The sequence below is a fragment of the Ptychodera flava genome, chromosome 21 (genome assembly GCF_041260155.1).
Source record: "Ptychodera flava strain L36383 chromosome 21, AS_Pfla_20210202, whole genome shotgun sequence".
Taxonomy (NCBI): domain Eukaryota; kingdom Metazoa; phylum Hemichordata; class Enteropneusta; family Ptychoderidae; genus Ptychodera; species Ptychodera flava.
This window is the reverse complement of record NC_091948.1, coordinates 36,825,596-36,848,738: the sequence shown is the minus strand read 5'-3', so window position 1 is coordinate 36,848,738 and position 23,143 is coordinate 36,825,596. Positions and strand designations below refer to the sequence as shown.

At 38.6% G+C, this 23,143-nt stretch overlaps 1 protein-coding gene across 7 annotated transcripts in view; it reads right to left on the bottom strand.

Annotated features, from left to right (window-relative positions):
• The window catches only part of LOC139122144 (high affinity cAMP-specific and IBMX-insensitive 3',5'-cyclic phosphodiesterase 8B-like), a 455,871-nt gene that overhangs the window by 123,670 nt on the left and 309,058 nt on the right, over positions 1–23,143 (bottom strand). For all 7 annotated transcript variants that reach the window (XR_011549410.1, XM_070687564.1, XM_070687562.1 and 4 more), the window contains one exon: positions 2,111–2,165. Coding sequence is in view for 6 of the 7 variants with exons in the window: in XM_070687564.1 (XP_070543665.1) it covers positions 2,111–2,165 (55 nt within the window). In the remaining variant the exon portion in view is untranslated. The remainder of the gene's footprint in view (positions 1–2,110; positions 2,166–23,143) is intronic.

Genomic DNA, 23,143 nt, shown 5'->3' with positions numbered 1-23,143 from the left:
CCTTTGTTCATTGGCTGCTTGCCACGATAGTTGAAGACAAAGCGAAACACCCTCATCAATCAAAATCAGCTTTATTTATGCAAATCATAACATTTTATTGATACATTCAATCACTAGACATTCATAGTTATGTTCATGGATGCCTAAGTTTCTTCGCCAGTGACCATTTTGGCATGGTTTTTACGGAGCGATTGAACGTGACGCTACCAAAGCCACGCTTTGCAGGGGCAGCTAGCTATTTATACCCTGCCCTGGCCTTTAAACCACATCTATACGCATGTGGTACATTCTGCACTTTGCCTAATAGTCAGGCAATGTTTCAATAACTAGAACCATATCCCCCTGCACAATGCCTGAGCCTGCTCCCATTCCGCAGACTGGAAAGCTTAACTTACTCAGGGACGTATAGGAACATATAAGTGTATGCAAACTGCGCAATGAAAGCACAGTATGGTAACATAGAGATCTATTGACACTCATCTTGTCTTACTTTAAAAGCCTGATGACAAACACACTGTGGCATTTGTTGTGTCATCATATACTGGTGGCGTTTTATGCCTAAACAATGATCGACAAATAGGGACACTGGCAAGAAATAAACAAGTAACGGCTAGACGTGACAAATAACATGAAAAAGGCCTGTTATCATTTAACGTTACTGGAACGTGCCATGACAAATGCCGACAATGACCATTATCTGAGACCACCATAGGTTGTTATGTTACATCTTGTTGTATCATGAGACGATGTACTGAAAGGTGACAACGACAGTGAAAGACTGACTCTGAAACCAATGTAATCGTCTGCTATGCTACAAATACGCAGATTACGGAATGAACTAGGCCTGCATTGGCACAAGATTGTGTCATCAGAAAATTTACTAGATTACAATTTCAATGGAAAACAAAAGGCCATCACACCTCCATAATCCTCTTACATACCAGAACAAAGGCGATCTCAGGGATTGCCAAAAGTGCCTTTAAGTGAGTTTATTGGGCTCTTAAATATAATTTTAATCCTAAATGCTTTGTGCGCTCTTCGCATTTTCTTATATCATCAGTTTAAATACCTCGCTGAACAATGACACATATAAACAAGCGACCTAGCAGCCGATTTAACTCCGCTGTGTTTATGTAGAGAATAACTATTTTTGACACATGTTGATGAAGAAGGTGGAAATCTTTGATAGCTCAATGCAGTGGCCAGATAAAAATGGCTAAAATAAGCTGCAAAAATACACAATTGAAGATTTCATCATACTTTGAATAAATCACATCGGATCATCCCTAAGAACATGTCAACCACAGCTATCTGATGAGTAGTTTTTGAGAATACAATTTTCTGACCAAAAATGGCAACAATTGCCCCCAAAAATAAAAATTGCAGATTTCATCATAATTTTCAATAAATACCATTTAGTTCATCTATAGAAACCTGTATACCAAATTCCAAAGCTATCAGATGAGTAATTTTGGAAATACACATTTTTTTTGACCAAAAATGGCAAAAATTGCCCCCAAAAATACAAAATTACAGATTTCACCAGAAATTCAATATATATTACTAAGTTCATCTATAGAAACCTGTATACCAAATTTCAAAACTATCAGACCAGTACTTTTTGAGAAATACATTTTTTTACAAAAAATGACAAAAATTGTCTTAAAAGTACAAATATGCAAATTTCACCACGATTTGAACAAATCTGACTGAAGTCACCCTAAGCAAACTGTATATCAAATTTCAAAGCAATCGGACAAGCGGTTTCAGAGAAATATTTTTTTTACCAAAAACAGCAAAAAATGCCCCAAAAATACAAATATGCAAATATCACCACGATTTGAACAAACTGAAGTGAGGTCACCCCAACTGATCTGCATATAAAATTTCAAAGCAATTGGACTTGCGGTTTCAGAGGAGAAGGCAATTGTTGACGGACGACGGATGACGACGAAAAATCAACCTATTTGATAAGCTTCGCGTTGCTGACAGCGGAGCTAACAAAGACCAATGAAATAACAATTCAAAGTAGAGATAGTAACAGCTAAAAGCTGATAGAAAACAAACTGTTGAGCTGTGTTGATGAGAAAAAAGACTGACAGAACAGTACCTTTAGAAAGAGTAACATCAGACCCTGAGAACTTCCTCTTTGGATTGATTCCTTGCTGTAAGAAAAAAAAGAAATTTGGCTTTTATATGGTTTATATCAAAGTAAGACTTCCTTGGCCCCTTTGTGATATCACTTTGACCATTAAAGGGACAAATAAATTAATGGTCATGACTTGCATGTATATTGCATAGTACTTTATCTGTGTACCAACATTGAACAAAATCGGTTCAGGGATAGTTGAGTTGTGGTTCAAAAACATTGCAAAAATGTAACAAAATGGCCACCTGGCAGCCATTTTGATGGTATCGCGAAATAAGTTGCATGTGCAATATTATTACATATGTATCAAACTTTATTCGCATCGAAGCGCGCGCGTACTACCGGTATTTGCACTACAGTGCAATACCAAAAACATTATGCCATTCCTTTATGTTAATGAGTATTTACCACTTTTGACCTTGAACTATTTTGTTTTGTAAACACAAAAGATGTCGACTACAAGATTTCATTTCACTTTGGTTCGATGCTAGTTCCGTTTAAAAACCCGATCAATTCGACCACCCTATTAATTCGACCACCCTATTTTTTTTCACAAAACATAATTTTATTTGGGCCCTTTCAAATCGACCACCGACTAATTTGGACTTTCTCGATCTCTATTAATTCGACCGAATTACATACCCTTCAAAAACTTCCTTCAGTTGGTGAATGAACGATATTTCAAGACATCGAAAACCACCGTTACGAATACGATGAACCACGGGTCAGACAAAAAGGCAGAAAATGAGAACAACAAAGGGCTTTGTAAACGGCTTTCAGATTGGTTTTCATTGGGTCACATGATTATTTTCGCCGAGTATGAAACCTCAGTGATTTATAGTGAGCTGGATCTCAGTCGCCCTCTTCCGAAATCTGCGTGAAGTTTCAGCGTGTGTGAAGTACCAACCCTCTAGTCTCTGGTTTTGTCACTATTTTCTCACCTTAATATCGAAGAAAGTAAGAATAAATTACCTACTTTCTCCCTTTCTTATTGTCTTTTCCGAATTCTTACCATCCCGTGTCGATTGAAATTTACAGACTCTTTCTGTGTGTGAATCAATATCCCTTTCTAATTGGACAGATATTATGTTCTAAACCACATGTTGCTTGTTCCTAAAACACATAGACAGATGTGCCCCGTGCACTAAAAGGACGAGTTTGCGAAATCTTTTGCGAACGCTGAAAAAATTGCTGAGGAAAAATCGATGTTACATGTCAGTAAGTACGGCCGCCGTCGCCGCGCCGTGCGTTCTTACGACTGGGAACAGAGCCGGGGAACAGAGTAATATTTTCAAACGCAAATGGGGACAGTGTCAAGGAAAGAGTAAGACGACGACTTATTTTTTCAAGCTGAAGAAATTGCTCTTTCTGGCTGTTTTAATGACTCAATCGAATATTTTTGTACCCAATTAATAAATCATAGACAATCTCAATTCTCGGTTTCTGGCAATTTTTGTCGACCGATAAGTCTTTTCATCTTCAATATTCCATTCTAATTTCACCTATATAATATCCTAACCTCCTGTGACTTTCCTTCTAAACGTTGATTTGCCTTGTGCACCAAAAGAGATGCTCTATTTTATGCCAAACGATGAAAAGATAGCTGAAGAAATAACCATGTATCAGTCAGTACGGCCGACGGAGGCAAAACCCGGACGGCCTTACCGATTGGGGACGGCTTATTGACAAAGGTTGAGACGACCCAAATAGCCAAAATTAGCCAACCAGCATAAACCACCAAAACGACCCATATCATCAAGTAAACGACCTAAAACAAACATTCTAGGTATTCAGGGATACAATAAAACTCCACCTTCTGGAGAAACCGTCGACAGAATTGCGGGCAGCCATGTTGTTGGTACTATCAATTACCAAGTTGTGGGGCTCATTTCGATGACACAACTGAAAACGAAAATAACTTCAGCATCGTAACTGGGCTCACCGAAGGAGGGCGCTTTTTCAAAGCAGTTCTATCTTGCCATTTAATGCCATGTCTGCTGTGGGTAATATGTGTAATTGAAAAATGGATCCACTTTGAGTACATCCAGCCAAGTGAATGAAGAATTTTTTTTATTGTTTCATGTATTTTGAAGCACAAGTCTACTACATGTGTTATTCAGTCACCATGATAATTCAAACACCTCTATCAGGTGGATGCAGCTGTATTATTGATGATGACTTGTTTGTGAAAAAAATTAAAGCTTCAAACTTTTGAAATTAAAACCTTTATGCAGTTGAAAGTCCTGCGTGATGTTGATAATGCCACGTGCTTAGAGTCCGAGTCTACATTCATTATCTGTCAGCCTGCCTATGTATGTATGTATGTATGTATGTATGTATGTATGTATGTATGTATGTATGTATGTGTGTATATGCATGCATGCATGTATGTGTATGTATGTATGTATGTATGTATGTATGTATGTATGTATGTATGTATGTATGTAGTGTGTGTGTGTCGGATCTCCACATATAAATGTAGACATGCATGTTTCCTGTAATATGCCCTTGTATCAATATGGCCATGTGAGGGCGCTGTTTTTTTTAAAGCGACCACCCACTTAATCTGTTATTTGCTAGATCTTCAACTTTCCATGGTAACCTGCATGCACGCATATACATGTATATGTTTGTGTGCATGCATGCATGCATGCACATATATGCAGGTATGTGTATGTACATGTATGGAACCAGGGCCACGGCACATGTTATCTTAATATTTGGTTTGTAGAATTTATTCAAATAAATTAATGTTGGTATCAAAAAAAATGTGAATGAGCTGTAAAAATGTAATAAACTAAAAACTTTGATCTCATTCCTTGGTAAGCCACTAAACACGACAACGGGGAAATTCCCTGTGCTACACTTTACGTTGTAAAGCAGTAACAATCTTGCACAGCGCCCTCTATTGAAGAAACAAACCGAACCCCTTAACTCGTTGATGGCATGTATAGGAATTTGCAATGATCGAAAATGCCGGCTGGTTTTCGCCGTTTTTGGGGCGGTTTCTCCAGAAATCTGAGACATATTTCATCCCTGTGCTTATTTTAGGTCGTTTACTTGATGATATGGGTCGTTTATGGTGGTTGATGGTGGTTTGGCTAATTTTGGCTAGTTTGGGTCGTCTCAACCTTTGTCATCCAGTGGGGACAGAGCAGAGTAGATCGAAACGCAAACAGGGTGTTATTATAGGAAACACGGTGACTTATTTTAAAGCTGAATAAAGTGCTGTCTCTGGTTGTACTGTGTAAGTCTGTCGATCGAAATATATATTTTGTTCCCAGTTGATTAATCATGGGGGATGGCAGTCTCGATCTCCCCTTTTATGGTTCGATATTTACTGACTCGTTCCTTCTCATTTTTGTCAATCGATGAAAGCATTTTCGTCTTCCTTATTCAATCTTACTATGACCGATGTGATATCCTGACCTACAGTGTCATTAGTTTTGACCAACGTACAAAGACGTTGCCCATGCGCCCGGTTGACGAGATATTTTGCAAAACGGTGAAGAAATATTATTATTTATTAGCCGTGTTCACAATAATGACACTGGCTCAGAAAGAAAGAGAAGGACAAGAAAATGTATAACACTGAAATATTTGGAAACGTACGGCCGTACTGCATGGGGGCCCGGGAGACATCGATATCAGTCTTTCCGGACTGTTTACATGTAGCTTAGGGGATATCAAAGGAGATGAATCAGTTGGTTGAATAAAACAAAAGTTTTCAGACATATTTTATGTCAATGTTGTAAATGTTGGACTTTTGATTTGATTGAGAAACCAGAATCACCTACGAGAGATGTCTATATTAAACATGGACGCACAATTCAGAATAGTTTGTTGTGCTACTGCCGGTCTCAGTCGTGGTGTCTCTCTCCCATAAAATTTCAAAGCTATAGGCCTACACTTGTCGTTTCGATTCACAGGTAGCAGTACACCGATGACCAGATATTAAAACAAGTCTAAGCAATTTTACGCCGTGAACGTCCTTGAACCTATGGACGTGCCCATTGTTTTACTGCGCCCATTAGCGTGTAAACCCCTGCTCGTTCCCAGCAGAGTACTTTTTTAAAGTTCTGTACATCAGTGAACACTTTGTGTATAAGCCCTAAACCTAGTTTAATTCAATTATGGAAAGGTATTAGTAAAGAATAAAGGGTCGTTACAGTTGCTAAAATTGCGAGAAAAATGGCACGTTTTTCCAGTACTTTTACAGTTCTGTGCTTTCCATCCCGTTACTCAAATAGAATAGTCCTATTCACAAGCGCTATTGTTTTAAATCACGTCCAGGATGTGCTGTTGATTTTCATTCTTTCGTGCAATTTCATTTGTTTGAAGCAATTATCCTTTCATTTGACTGCTCTGTGTACGGGGCCCCTACACGCCACGGAACTCTATTACTTTTGAATATAAACTCTAATTTTTCTTGACAATATCTTTAATATTTGTAGGAGATTTTATTTCTCCACCGCAAACTTTTAATTTTGTACGGGCAACTTTATCTTAACATTATCTTAACTTTAACTTTTCGAAAGTAGTTTTAGTTTTAACAACAAAGAAAATATGTTTCTCAAAAGTATTTTTTATGTTGTAAAACGAACGTAAAATTTTTTCAAGATAACAGACTCCCCTACACATCATGGAAATTTATTACTTTTGAACATAAACTCATATTTCTTGGCAATATATTTAATATTTGTAAGAAATTTTATTTCTCCACAGCAAACTTTTATTTCTGAACGGGGAAACTTTATTTTTGGGGTAAACTGTTTTTAAAAACTTTTAACAAAAAAAACTTTAACTTTTAAAAAATAACTTTAACTTTGAACAAATTATTTGTTTCTCAAAAGCGTTTTTTATTCGAAAAGAAGTAAAAAGTGTTCACAGCAAGAGTTTAAGATTTTTGCTAAGCGCGAACTGAGTTACTTAAATGACATAACCTTATGTTTTTAGAGCAGAAAACTTAAATTCTTATAGAAAAGTTTTATTTTTCAAGAGTAAAATTAATTTCTTTATGGAAAAAAGATTTTCTCAGAGCAGCAAATTGAAATATAGTGAATAAAACTTTTTTCTCAATGGAGAGAAATTATTTTCTGAAGACAACAAAACTAATTCCTTCAAGATATATTTTCTACATAGAATTTGGTAAAACTGAACTGAGAAAGAACGAAAAAGGGATGAAAAAGTCAAACTTACTTTTCTTCAGAGCGAAATTTATTTCTGAGAGGAGAAATATTTCATGTGAGGGCGCAATTACCTATAATGCATAGCAAACTCTTTCTAGCGAGAGTAAACATATTTTTGGGAAGAGTAAAACATTTTTCCGACGAGCAAAACTATTTTAACGGCGGCGGAAGTTAAAGTATCCCACCATGCAACACCCAAGTTTGATGACCCAGAGTCTCCGAGTTGGTAGCCGGTATCAGACAGTTCGTGTTCGCTACATGGACGATCTGCTCTCCGAGACAACCATGACTGACTTCATCGGCGATACGGGCACGCCAGCCCGGCCCTATACCCTGCCTGCGTACGATGCTGTGTGTTTGGGCCGTATAACGCCGGGAACTCACAACATCGTACACAGGGCTACGGGCACGCGGGTCAGTTGCCACTTGTCTGAGTCCCCGAAGCTAGAATGGTTTTATGTTTGAGTGATTCGTCCTGACGGCAGACGGTGTGCGACGGGACCGCATTGGGGTTCTTCATAAGCTCTGCATGGCATAGCCCTGCGTACAGGTCTGTGTATTCCCAGCGTTTTCGCCGGGTACACAGACCTGTACGCAGGGCTATGCATGGCAGGGCTGTGTGTTACCGGCGTTATACAGTCTCCCACCACATGACACCGGTAACACACAGCCAATGTGTGTGATATTCATCTTTTCTAAGAGGAGAAGCCAGATTCGTAATTTATAGAAACTGAAACTGAACCGAGCCCGCCAGATTTGACCACAGTATGTAGCGGACTGGTTTTGACTTTCACGTGTGGTTTGCGGGGTCAAAAACGTGAAAGTCAACCAGCCCGTAAAAGGCATATCCCGTCCGAAAACACCACAGCTGTGGACCCACAACTACTGTATTGAACCACGCTCGACTGTGGTCAAATCTGGCTGGCCAGGTTCAGTTTCAGTCGAAGACTCTATCAATTACGAATCTGGCTTATAGAAAAGATGACTATCACACAACATAACATTAACAACACAGCAACTGATGAAGGAATAGCTCTGCATGGCAGGGCTGTATGTTACCGGCGTTATGTGGTGGGAGGCCGTATAACGCCAGTAACACAGGTGCAGCCAACGGAGCTATTCATCGAAAAAGCTATTCCGGAACTTCCGGAAGCAATTTTTGAGGGCAGGGGAAATTTTAATTTTGCTAGGGCAGGGGACATATTTTTAGGTGGCGGGGGAAGAAATTTTAGTTTTTTTTGTCGGGCAGGGCAGATATTGGTTGATTGTCCTGGGGACAGGGCTTGGCGAAAAACGAGAGGAGGGGGGAAGCTAGTTTTAAAATGGGGACAGGGGAATTTCAGCCATGGAGTTTCTGGGGATGGGGACACAGAGCAAGTACTTATACCTTTTAAAGGTTACTCAGACTACTTAGCCTATCGATTGACCCCACATCTCACTCTATGTACTGCGAGATGGAAACCAAATAGAAGGCCACTGCAGTATTGTCTGCGTGGGAATGTTAATTTTCAGGGGAATTTTTTTCTAAGGGCAGGGGAAAATCGACAGGTTTTTTTCAATACAGAGTACAGGGTAGCTTCATGTCTGCAGGGGAAATGGAATGACAAAATTTTGAGGGAAATTTTTTCCAGGGCAGGGGAAATCGGCAAGTTTTTTTCGGCTAAGGGCAGGGGAGCTTCAAAAGTTCACAGTGGGGAGGGGAAACAATCAAAAATATGTGGGGAGCGGGTAAAAATGAAGTTTGATTGCGGCAGGGTAAGTCGAAAAATTTTCAGTGGGAGGGCAAATTATGAACAGCTAATTAATTACCCTCTTGACTTAAAATTTGTCAGTTCACATTACTTGTCATATACAATATATCTTATCATAGTAAGGATCCCTTTAAAAGTGCATCGTTCGTTGGCTGCACCTGGTAACACAGCCCATGCAGAGCTAATGAAGGAACCCAATGCGGTCCATCCCGTCGCACAACGTCTGCAGTCAGGACGAATCACTCAAACACAAAACCGTTCTTCGGGGACTCAGACAAGTGGCAACTTTTGAACCACAGGCGCTCCTTAGCTGGGTAGTCTGCTAAGGAGATCAATTTTCGGATCGATCTATTGATCCCGTGGTCGATATGCCCGCCACTGCAACCTAAATACTCACGTGAGTATTTAGGTTGCAGTGGCGGCCATATCGACTACGGGATCAATAGATCGATCCGAAAATTGATCTCCTTAGCAGACTACCCAGCTAAGGAGCGCCTGTAGGTTGAACTGACTCGTTTGCGAGCCCGTGCCCATAGCCCTGCGTACGATGCTGTGTGTTCCCGGCGTTATACGGCCCCAACACACAGCATTGTACGCAGGCAGGGTACGGGTAGGGCCGGGCTAGCTGCAGAACCGTACGGCAAACCGTCCGACCCAAATACCCAGTTCAAACCTCGAGGTACTGTACTGCAGCTAGGGCCGGGCTAGCGTGCCTGTATCGCCGATGAAGTCAGTCATGGTTGTCTCGGAGACTCTGGGTCATCAAACTTGGCTGTTGCGTGGTGGGATACTTTAACTTCCGCCGCCGTTAAAATAAAGTTTTGCTCGTCGGAAAAATGTTTTACTCTTCCCAAAAATATGTTTACTCTCGCTAGAAAGAGTTTGCTATGCATTATAGGTAATTGCGCCCTCACATGAAATATTTCTCCTCTCAGAAATAAATTTCGCTCTGAAGAAAAGTAAGTTTGACTTTTTCATCCCTTTTTCGTTCTTTCTCAGTTCAGTTTTACCAAATTCTTAAACCACACTCATATGTAGAAAATATATCTTGAAAGAATTAGTTTTGTTGTCTTCAGAAAATAATTTCTCGCCATTGAGAATAAAGTTTTATTCTCTGTATTTCAATTTGCTGCTCTGAGAAAATCTTTTTTCCATAAAGAAATTAATTTTACTCTTGGAAAAATAAAACTTTTCTTTAAGAATTTAAGTTTTCTGCTCTAAAGACATAAGGTTATGTCATTTAAGTAACTCAGTTCGCGCTTAGCAAAAATCTTAAACTCTTGCTGTGAACAATTTTTACTTCTTTTCGAATAAAAAACGCTTTTGAGAAACAAATATTTTGTTCAAAGTTAAAGTTATTTTTTAAAAGTTAAAGTTTTTTTTGTTAAAAGTTTTTAAAAACAGTTTACCCCAAAAATAAAGTTTCCCCGTTCAGAAATAAAAGTTTGCTGTGGAGAAATAAAATTTCTTACAAATATTAAATATATTGCCAAGAAATATGAGTTTATGTTCAAAAGTAATAAATTTCCATGATGTGTAGGGGAGTTTGTTATCTTGAAAAATTTTTACTTTTGTTTTACAAAATAAAAAATACTTTTGAGAAACATATTTTGTTTATGGTTAAAACTAAAAATACTTTCGAGAAGTTAAAGTTAAGATAATGTTAAGATAAAGTTGCCCGTACAAAATTAAAAGTTTGCGGTGGAGAAATAAAATCTCCTACAAATATTAAAGATATTGTCAAGAAAAATTAGAGTTTATATTCAAAAGTAATAGAGTTCCGTGGCGTGTAGGGGCCACCGTATCTGTGGGACTCTTCTGGATATGTGTTTTGGATAAAAAGAACTCGACAGTGAAAGACATAAACTTCGACGGTGATAGGTATACAATATCGGTTCGATGTGCGAAGATATACAGATTACAAGTTATTTTAGAAGTTCTCAAAACCAGTAAAAATATTTCTGCGCGCCACTTATTGATCGTGTCTTCATGTGAACGTCCTTGAATCCGTGACCACGACCATCGTTTTTGAAGTGTTCGACGGTCGATGATCGGTAGATTAATATGTTACTGAACTATCGTGTGTTTGTGAGCATGGTTAGGTAATAGACGGTGTAGTCTGTAGAGGCGATACGGCGAAATTCCAAGGCCCAAGAGAGCATGTGACGTACATCGCATGCTTTCTTACAACGAACGAGCCGTCGGTTTCCATAGTACGTGAAATCCGGCCTCACCGATGTCCCTGTCCTGATTCGGAGAACAACTTTCAAGCTGCGAGTTGAGGTTCAGATGTCCGATTTTTTCATATTCAAAAGACTTATTGATTCACAGAGAACGCCCCATCTGTTTTAGCACATGAGGGCAATTGAAAATTCAAAGCCAAATAGCCAGTGGGAAAAAATTCCACCGGACGACTCGCTCTCACCAGCGGTCGCAATGAAAAAAAAATCGAAGTCTCTGAAGTCGGTATCATTGCTCCGCCATGTTTACTGTTAGTTGTACGGCCAGTTTAAAGTCACAGATTTTCTTCACGGCAAAATTCATATAATTGCCATACCGCGAAGTTCCCTGTGCAATATGTCTTATGTCAATTTGGCAGCAAAAGCGTCACGGACATTCGATCGATGGTGATACACTTTCTCCAGGCCGTGACATGTCACCAGTTACGAACTTTACCGGTTTTCGATACGAAATATGCAATATATTATCAGCATTGTTCACGTTGTGTTTTGAGTCTGATATCGAATATGGAAAAAACTAACGATTTGAGAGACGATAGAGACCATGCCCGATACGGAAAATTGACATCAACTACTTGCATTGAGCAGTGACCTGAAACTTCAGACTTATATATAAATGTCGACAATATAAAATATCGAAATACCGGAGAGGGAGAGAGAGAGGTTTACGCTGTCGCGATTTGATTATACTGTTTCGGATATGACTTCGGTACAGACGATACACAGACATCGAAAATGTACACCTACTTTCCAGAAATTCGACTAATCTTATAATAAGAGTAGAATAAATATAAAAGTGTTGGTTGAAGTAAATCTTCAGATGTTGGTTTTCCAAAGTTAGACAATACTTACAGAAATACGGTCATCATAGTCTTCTCTTAAAAACTATTATCTTCAACACCACGTTTCTTATGATCGGTGATGTCAGTTTTTATTATTTTTACAAACTTTCAATGCATCAAACGCCATTAGACTATCTCATCTGCCTGTCAGGGAGTTACTATATATTTCCAAGGGCTGGCACACGATGTCAACTTACGCGTCGTCCGTCGAGCGGCCGGTGGCAGTGTCACAGATCGCTCCGTCTGTAATCGCGGCCACTTTGATTTTGATGTGACACCCAGGTGTGTTTGAGGTTTTTTGTTACCTAATTTGTCGACCTCAAAAAATTCCACAGTCCATGCTTTGAAGCAGTCTCAACATGGCAAACATGTCTCGCGTAAATTTCATCCTCGTCGTTCCAATTAATTCGACCACTAAATTATTTCGGCAGTTTTAATTTCCTAATAAATCGACGATTTTGAAATCGTAATTATTTTTTTCTGGTCGAATTGATCGGGTTTTTACGGTATAGTAAAACGCATGACATTAACCATAAAAACTACGACAAAGAAAATTGCGTGTACTTATTACAGTGTGAGGATGATTTTTATTATCCGGAAGAGCAGTTTGTTTGTCAGCGAAGCAAAAACATTGACAACTGGCGACGTCCGTTTCTAGCTCCATGGATACACGGTGGCCGCCGTACCACGGCGGCCATCATACATCGAAACACACGTAACTGCGGACGCAGCGGAGCCAATTAAACAGTTAGCATTTTCAGAGACGTTTTTGCCAGTAGTTTTCTCACCGGACATTCCCTGTTTACAATAGAAAGTCACTTTTGCAAGCAGTTTACTCTGTGCTTGTGTGTCCTACACGCTATTGATAACAGTGGGCTCTTGTGTGCCATGGTGAAACACTGAAATTTGATCGTTCGACAAGTTACGTTTGCCGCATCTTACCCTTAAATTTCCCATAAAAATCTTCGAACTGTATTTGTATCGATCATTAAGAAGAATTTCAAGCTCAAAATGTGAAAAAATCAAAAGCGTTCCATGTTCAAAGTTCTCTTCGTTTGGCTATCTGTGGCTACGTATGTATGTGTGAGCGATCGCAAGCAGAGTTCGAGCCCTTCGACGTTCCTCTTACGTCATCCTTGATAAACAAGTAAACAATAGTTTAGCCAATCAAAATAGAGGGTGTGGCGGCGTTGACCAATGAAAAGTGAAAGCTGATTCGATGCCTCATTACAGTGATGTCAATGTTATATAACTCCACAGGGTTGCCCTGAAGCTTTGACAGACAAGTAGTACTTCGACTAATCATCGATTCTCTCGATAAATGATGCAAATAAAAGATAGAACATATGTAATACCGTATTCGTCCGATTCTAAAACCCCCTTTTCAGAGCCAAAGGTGACAGAAAACATGTGGGGGGTTGTATAAACGGATGTCACCGCGAAATCGAACGTCGTAGTTAATTTATGCTAATTGATGCAATGTTATGCAAATTTTATGCCAATTTTTTTTTTATTCACGTGAGCGCTGCAGACAACTCATACTTTGTGATATCGACTCATGGCCATGCTGCGTCGATACTGACAGTCAAATCTGTACGGTATAAAGTAATGGAGATCGACAAGTTTTGAAATTTAGCGTATTTGCCATATCCTCTTTTGCTACAAAATAGGATAGCAATAAATATTCGTATTTCATGTATAGATAATCACCACGATACTTCGTTGCAACAAGTACGCTCCAGCAGAAGCTAGCTCCCCATAGCAATGCATAGCATGGCTGCAAAGTCAGACAAGGAGTAAAGGGAAAGTCCCTAAAGTTCCGCTGGCTGTGATTGGTCAATTCTCGCAATAGGTCAAAGGTGTCAGTGCATGAGGTCAGGGTAAAATTCTGTTCAGCACATGCATACAGTGTGGTGCACGGTGTCCGTCCAATGTTTTTGTATTTACGATTTTCAATTAGCGTACTCCTTAAAATAAACAATCAATTAAAGGTTGTGAGTTTTATTATTTTGCTCCTACGGTAGTTTCAGAAAGTCCAACCATATCTCAAAATGAAATGTGATCTTACGAAAAGGCAGGGGCTAGGCTCGAACTGATAAAGTGTTGAAGCATTGGCCGGCTGGCCGGGACGAAAGATTGCTACGCCAATATGCTTACAATTTGATGAATTGAATTTTTGGCAATGAAACTTTGAAGTTTTTTTTATTTTTATCGATGAACGAAAAGTCTCTTGATGTGGAATTCAGTCATCTATGATCATCTGTTCGGAATGGTACGAACATGCACGTTTTTGTTCTAACTAGTGTATAGGGCCGTTTATGAAGTTGGGTATTTTTCTCTCGCAAGACTTCGAAAGCATGCATAATCTTGAAAATCTGTTACACTATCGCCTACTCATTGCCGGGACTAGTTCAGGAAAAGGACACACACAAGCAAGAAATGCCGTTCAAACAATAAATACGTTTATAACATGAGAAAAAAATGTACAAAATTGATAAAACATAAAGAAAGAAATTCAAAGTATTTTCAGTTCATGCGCGGAAGAAACTTTGGATGTCGCGTTTGTCGATACAATTGCCCTCTTCATCGAAGTCAAACCCATCGAAGTCTATATCGTCATCTTCCCCTCGTCATCAAACACGAGTCCCAGGGCTTCATTTGATAAGTCGTCATCGAGTACTGGAATCTCCTCGGAAATCATGTTGTCTTCAGTTCCGTCGAGCGCATTCGTGATACCCGTGGAATTTGGAAAGGAACGACTTTTTCACCACGTGAAATGAGCGAATCGTACTTGATCCACACGTTCAAAAACCCGACTATTGTAATGTTCATGTTATGGTAGCCAAATGGCATCAAAATATTCGATTCATACTTGATCAAGATGTTCAAAAATCTGCTTATTTTGACGTTAGCAAAATGACAGTGACAAAAAGACAGCATTGGACTAGATTGAGACGCTCAAAAATCCAACTCTTTTAATGTTCAATTACGTAGCGAAATCCAAGTGGAATTGTAAGTATCGCCAGGAACGATAGAACCGTTCCGGATTGACATGTTCCAACACCAAACAATAGTGTGCTTGTCAGAGGTTTGATACTTCACTTTGGCACTTGTTTGTGACTTTGATTAGCGACGTAGGTGTCACGGTTATCAATGTCTCATTACATGACAATGGCTCTATTGTTCCAGTCAGAATTTGGGTGTACCCCCCCTGGGGGACGTTATAAACAAACTAACGACCAATTACAAATCGATAAAATAATCCTGGGGGGGCGTTATAAACGGGCAGGGTTTTAGAATCGGAGGAATACGGTAATAACAGAACCCCATGGCCTGTGAGTGCAAGCATGGCGTACTAGCGGTATTTGCACGAGTGCTGCGGTGTATTCGGCTGTCCTTTCACTTGCTTCGCTCGTGAAAGGACTGCCTAGTACGGCATGCTTGCACTCACCGGCAATGGGGTTCTGTCATAGTATCCTTGCACACAGTTTGAAAAAATACCGCAATGATATGGTGTCGCTCACATTTGATCAGAAATTGGTACATACCAGTGTGGGTACCAAAGATCGACAATAAATGTTGTTTCTATATCTGTTCAATGCAGGAAAATTCTACGTTGATGTTATGACAATGATTTCTGCACAGTACAACCAGAAAAACAAGAAAAAATATTTAAACCAGAAAAACAAGCATGACAAAAGTCAATAAGGTCTAAAACTTTAGGTACTGGAGGTCAACTTTAGCAACATGCATATACTTAGCTGGTCCGTCTTAGTTTGAGCAGGTCTGTTAATATGTAACAGTTAATGAACACTAACAGGAAATGACTCAAGGTCAATGGAGCATCCGGTTTCAGTCACTGGCATGCCACCACTCCTGCGCATTTGCAGGAATTCCCTTTTTCTTACCTCATTTGCATATTTTTGACACTGACATGTTCATTTGAACAACATCACATTCTTAACCCCTGGGTCTACCTGTACACCAAATACTGAGATGGTAGGTATGGCGGTTTGGGAGCCTTTGCATGTGACGGACATACATCTGCACATACATACATATATACATACAGACATACAGATGCCACCGACTCACCATATAAGCTATTTTTGGTATTTATATACATACCAAATATGAGCTAAAAATCAGCTAAGGGGAGACACAGAAATGACTGCTGATGGACAGACTGACAGAAGCACGGACCGACAGACGGGACCCAATCTATATATTTATTAGTCCCTGCCGGACTGGCATGCATGCATCCCCGGGGACTAACAACCACAGAGAAATCGTAAAATCGTGGTGTAGCATTAGTGAGATATAATCTGACTGTTGCTGCTAAGATTACACATTCTTTCAAGTCATTTGAATCATTGGACATTTTTTCTGATGTTCCACTGAAACTTTGAGAGTCATCACAATTTACCGTACTCGTCCGAGTATAAGCCCCTGTTTGTGTATAAGCCCCCCTACTGATTTCAGAGGGTTTTTGAAAATGCATTACATCCGTGTATAAGCCCCTATCCTAGTTTAACTCAAATACAGATAGGTTAGGAGAGTATATTTGGTCATTAAACTTGGTAACATTACTTTTAGATAATAAATAAACTATTAAAAGATGTTAAAACAATGGGAAATTGGAGTTCCCTTGACAGCATCATAAGGACAAGCGACCTAGTGGCCTATATAGCTCCGCTGTGTTTATGTAGAGAATAACTATTTTAGACACATGTTGATGAAGAAGGTGGGAATCTTTGATAGCTCAATTCAGTGGCCAGAAAAAAGTGGCTAAAATAGCTGCAACAAGTCATTGACAATGACATAGTCCCCACTTGTAATAGGAGTATTAGTCTTGATGGGGCAGGGAAATGTGGTCATTAACCCTTTGCACCCTGACCCCCTGGTACTCTATGACGTCATCGGACATTTCTGTCCGAGCCGGGTTCAAAGGGTTAAGAAGTATCACTGGAGTGTATATGTTGAGATCTATAGGCACATAGGGTTAAGATTGTAACCAATTTGAAACACATGAGGCATGTCTAAGTTATGGTTCTAAATCGGGAAAAAAGATCAGACCTCTAGCTGTATTGGCCAGCCAAGAAATACATATGCGCATAATAATGAGGTACAAGATGTGACATCTTAAGGTCTAATATCCTATCAGAATTGGAGGGTATAGAACTTGTGGTTACTGAGTTATGCATATATATGTATAATCAAGGTCAAAGGTCATAAGGTCACGTGACATTTTGAAAAATAATTGTATTGCTAATTATGCCAAAAATCAGACCTCTAGCTCTATTCCCTTGCCCAGAATTAGATGTGTGCATAATTAATGAGGTAAAGCATGTGCTGTCATAAGGTCTCCCATCCTACTAAATATACAGGTCATAGCACTTGTGGTTACGTATTTATCGACATAAACATATATTGTAGGTCAAAGGTCATCGAGGTCACATGACATTTGGTCAAAAAATTTCTATCCTATAGTTATCCCTATATACCAAAAATCAGACATCCAGCTGTATGTGTTTGCTCAGAATTAGATATATGCATAATTAATGAGGTACAGTATGAAGCATCAAAAGGTCTCCCATCATACCATATATGAAGGGTGTACCACTTGTGGTTACTGAGTTATGGACAAATATGTATATTTGAGGTCAAAGGTCATCAAGGACATGTGACATTTTGTCAAAATAATTGTATTGCTAAGTTATCGCTACATACCAAAAATCAGACCTCTAGCTCTATTGACTCGCTCAAAATTAGATATGCACATAATTAATGAGGTACAATATGTGATGTCTTAAGCTGTCCCATCATACCATATATGTATATTTGAGGTCAAAGGTCACCGAGGTCTCATGACATTTTGTCAAAAAAATTGTATTGCTAAGTTATCCCTATATACCACAAATCAAACCTCTAGCTCTATTGGCTCGCTCAAAATTAGATGTGCACATACTTAATGAGGTACAATATGTGGCGTGATAAGCTGTCCCATCATACCATATGTGAAGGGTGTAGCACTTGTGGTTACTGAGTTATGGACAAATATGTATATTTGAGGTCAAAAGTCACCGAGGTCACATGACATTTTGTCAAAAAAATTGTATTGCTAAGTTTTCCCTATATACCAAAAATTAGACCTCTAGCTCTGTTAGCTCGCTCAAAATTAGATATGCACATAATAAATGAGGTACAATATGTGGCGTCATAAAGTGTCTCATCATACCATACATGAAGGGTGTAGAGCACTTGTGTTTACTGAGTTATGGACAAATGTGTAAATTTGAGGTCAAAGGTCACCGAGGTCACATGACATTTTGTCACAAAAAATTGTAGTGCTAAGTTATCCCTATATACCAAAAATCAGACCTCTAGCTCTATTGGCTCACTCAAAATAGATATGTGCATAATTAATGATATTGTGGCATCCTAAGCTGTCCCATCATACCATATATGAAGGGTGTAGCACTTGTGGTTACTGAGTTATGGACAAATATGTATATTTGAGGTCAAAAGTCACCGAGGTCACATGACATTTTGTCAAAATATCTGAGATATCTGCGTGAACGGATGGACTCATGGACGGACATGACCCAATCTATAAGCCCCCTGGACTTCATCCGTGGGGACTAAAAACTGTGTCACTGCATCCCTTTTGCAATATGAATACGATGAGAAACTAAATTTTTATTTTTCTTGGCCTTATACATGGTAGTCTATGGACTGCCTTATACATGGGAGTCTATGGACTGCCTTATACATGGGAGTCTATGGAGGTGAAAACTAAAAAGTCCTCTAACACAGCCAAATTTGATCGCATTGTGAAACAAATCGACGTGCATCTGTATGGGGTAAGGTACTATCTTTGTGCAAAGTTTGAAAGAAATTGACCTGAGCATGTCTGAGATATCTGCGTGAACGGACGGACGCACGGATGCACGCACGCACGCATGCACGCACGGACATGACCAAACCTAAAGTCCCCCCCGGACAGTGTCCGGGGGGACTAAAAATACACAATTGAAGATTTCATCATAATTTCAATAAATATCATTTAGTTCATCTATAGAAACCTGTATACCAAATTTCAAAGCTATCAGATGAGTAGTTTTGAAAATACACAATTTTGACCAAAAATGGCAAAAATTGCCCAAAATATACAAAATTACAGATTTCATCAGAAATTCAATATATATTACTTAGCTCATCTGTAGAAACCTGTATACCAAATTTCAAAGCTATCAGACCAGTACTTTTTGAGTAACACATTTTTTGACCAAAAATGGCAAAAGATCAAATTTAGTTCATCAATAGGAACCTGCATATTGAATTTCAAAGCTATCAGACCAGTACTTTTGAGAAACACATTTTTTGACCAAAAATGGCAAAAATTGCCCCAAAAATTCAAAATTGCAGATTTCATCATAATTTCAATAAATATCATTTAGTTCATCCATAGAAACCTGTATACCAAATTTCAAAGCTTTCAGATGAGTAGTTTTGAAAATACACAATTTTGACCAAAAATGGCAAAAATTGCCCAAAAAATACAAAATTACAGATTTCATCAGAAATTCAATATATATTACTTAGCTCATCTGTAGAAACCTGTATACCAAATTTCAAAGCTATCAGACCAGTACTTTTTGAGTAACACATTTTTTGACCAAAAATGGCAAAAATTGCCTTAAAATTACAAAATTGCAGATTTCATTATAATTTCAATAAATATCATTTAGTTCATCCATAGGAACCTGTATACCAAATTTCAAAGCTATCAGATTAGTAGTTTTGGAAATACACATTTTTTGACGTAAATAAGGCCAAAAATTGCCCCAAAAATACAAAATTACAAATTTCATCAGATATTCAATATACATTATAGTTTATCTATAGAAACCTGTATACCAAATTTCAAAACTATCAGACCAGTCCTTTTTGAGAAATACAGTGTTTGACCAAAAATGGCAAAAATTGCCTTAAATCGCAAGTTTGCATATTTCTGCACAATTTGAACAAATCTGATATAGATCATCCCTAGGGACATATGTACCACATATCAAAGCTATCTGACTGGTAGTTTTGAAGAAGAAGATTTTTAAAGATTTTTTTACCAAAAATGACAAAAATTGCCTTAAAAATACTTTCACCATGATTTGAACAAATCTGACTAAAGTAACCCTAAGTAAACTGCATATCAAATTTCAAAGTAATCGGACATGCAGTTTCAGAGAAGATTTTTTTAACCAAAAACACCAAAAAATGCCCCTAAAATTCAAATATGCAAATTTCACCACGATTTGAAAAAACTTAAGTAAGGCCACCCCAAGTGAACTGCATATAAAATTTCAAAACAATCAGACTACGGTTTCAGAGGAGAAGGCAATTGTTGACAGACGACGACGACGGACGACAACAGAAAATCAACCATTTGATAAGCTTTGCGTTGCTGACAGCGGAGCTAATCAAAGTGAGACTTGAGTGGACACCGTGGGTCATCAGTATGTATTAGGGAGATGGTGCAGTGGCAAAGAATGTGAAATTTTCAGAAGAGTTACTTTCAGAATGTGCTTAGGAATACAATTCAGAATACTGTAACATTCAGACACTCACTATGTGAGATAATAAATATTCTGTATATTCCAGAAGAGTCCTTTGTGCTTTGGAATACAATTCAGAATAATATTCAGACACTCACTATGTGAGATAATATTCTGTATATTCTAGAAGTAACAAGTCATTGACAATGACATAGTCCCCATTTGTAATAGGAGTATTAGTCTTGATGGGGCAGGGAAATGAGGTCATTAAGAAGTATCACTGGAGTGTATATGTTCAGATCTATGGACACATAGGTCTATGTCATTGTTCCCATTTTGAAACAAGAGGCATGTCTAAGTTATGGTTCTAAATCGGGAAAAAAGATCAGACCTCTAGCTGTATTGGCCTGCCAAGAAATACATATGTGCATAATAAATGAGGTACAAGATGTGACATCTTAAGGTCTACTATCCTATCAAATTGAAGCGTAAAGAACTTGTGGTTACTGAGTTATGCATGTATATGCATATTCAAGGTCAAAGGTCATCAAGGTCACGTGACATTTTGAAAAAAAAACCATTGTATTGCTAATTAATCCATATATGCCAAAATTCAGACCTCTAGCTCTATTGGCTTGCCCACAATTATATATGGGCATAATTAACGAGGTAAAGCATGTGTTGTCATAAGGTCTCCCATCCTACTAATATAAAGGACATAGCACTTGTGGTTACTTATTTATTGACATAATCGTGTATTTTAGGTAAAAGGTTATCGAGGTCACATGACATTTTGTCAAAAATTTCTATCCTATAGTCTGTCCCTATATACTAAAAATCATACATTTACCTCTATTGGCTTGCTCAAAATTAGATATGCACATAATTAATGAGGTACAATATGTGACGTCATAAGGTGTCCCATCATACCAAATATGAAGGGTGTAGCACTTGTGGTTACTGAGTTATGGACAAATATGTATATTTGAGGTCAAAGGTCATTGAGGTCACGTGACATTTTAAAAAAAAATTGTATTGGTAAGTTATCCCTATATACCAAAAATCAGACCTCTAGCTCTATTGGCTCGCTCAAAATTAGATATGTGCATAATTAATGAGGTACAATATGTGGCGTCATAAGGTGTCCCATCATACCAAATATGAAGGGTGTAGCACTTGTGGTTACTGAGTTTTGGACAAATATGTATATTTGAGGTCAAAGGTCACTGAGGTCACGTGACATTTTGTCAAAATAATTGTATTGCTAAGTTATCCCTATATACCAAAAATCAGACCTCTAGCTCTATTGGCTCGCTCAAAATTAGATATGTGCATAATTAATGAGGTACAATAAGTGGCGTCATAAGGTGTCCCATCATACCAAATATGAAGGTGTAGCACTTGTGGTTACTGAGTTATGCACAAATATGTATATTTGAGGTCAAAGGTCACCGAGGTCACGTGACATTTTGTCAAAAAAATAGCATTGCTAAGTTATCTGTACATACCAAAAATCAGACCTCCGGCTCTATTTGCTCGCTCAAAATTGGATATGCACATAATTAATGAGGAACAATATGTGGCGTCATAAGGTGTCCCATCATACCAAATATGAAAGGTTTAGCACTTGTGGTTACTGAGTTATGGACAAATATGTATATTTGAGGTCAAAGGTCACGTGACATTTTGTCAAAGCGTCTGAGATATCTGCGTGAACGGATGGACTCACATGGATGGACTAACGGACTTACATGACCCAATCTATGAGCCCCCTTGACTTTATCTGTGGGGACTAAAAACTGTGTCACTGCATCCGTTTTGCAATATGAATACGATGAGAAACTAAATTTTTATTTTTCTTGGCCTTATACATGGGAGTCTATGGACTGCCTTATACATGGGAGTCTATGGACTGCCTTATACATGGGAGTCTATGGACTGCCTTATACATGGGAGTCTATGGACTTCCTTATACATGGGAGTCTATGGACTGCCTTATACATGGGAGTCTATGGACTGCCTTATACATGGGAGTCTATGGACTGCCTTATACATGGGAGTCTATGGAGGTGAAAACTAAAAAGTCCTCTAACACGGCCAAATTTGATCGCATTGTGAAACAAATCAACGTGCATCGTATGAGGTAGAGTACTATCCTTTTACTAAGTTTGAACGAAATCGCTCCAGGCGTCTCTGAGATATCTGCGTGAACGAAAAAAGTCATAAAATATGCAAATGAGCAATTAATTAATAAGCCACACCCACCAAAATCTAATCAGATCTAAGTCTCATCATGATAATACCAAATACCAAATTGCATGACATTGGACCTAAGGGCTCTTAAGTTATGAGTGGAACAAAATCTGTCTACGGACGGACGGACAGACGGACGGACGGACGGACGGACAGACGGACACACA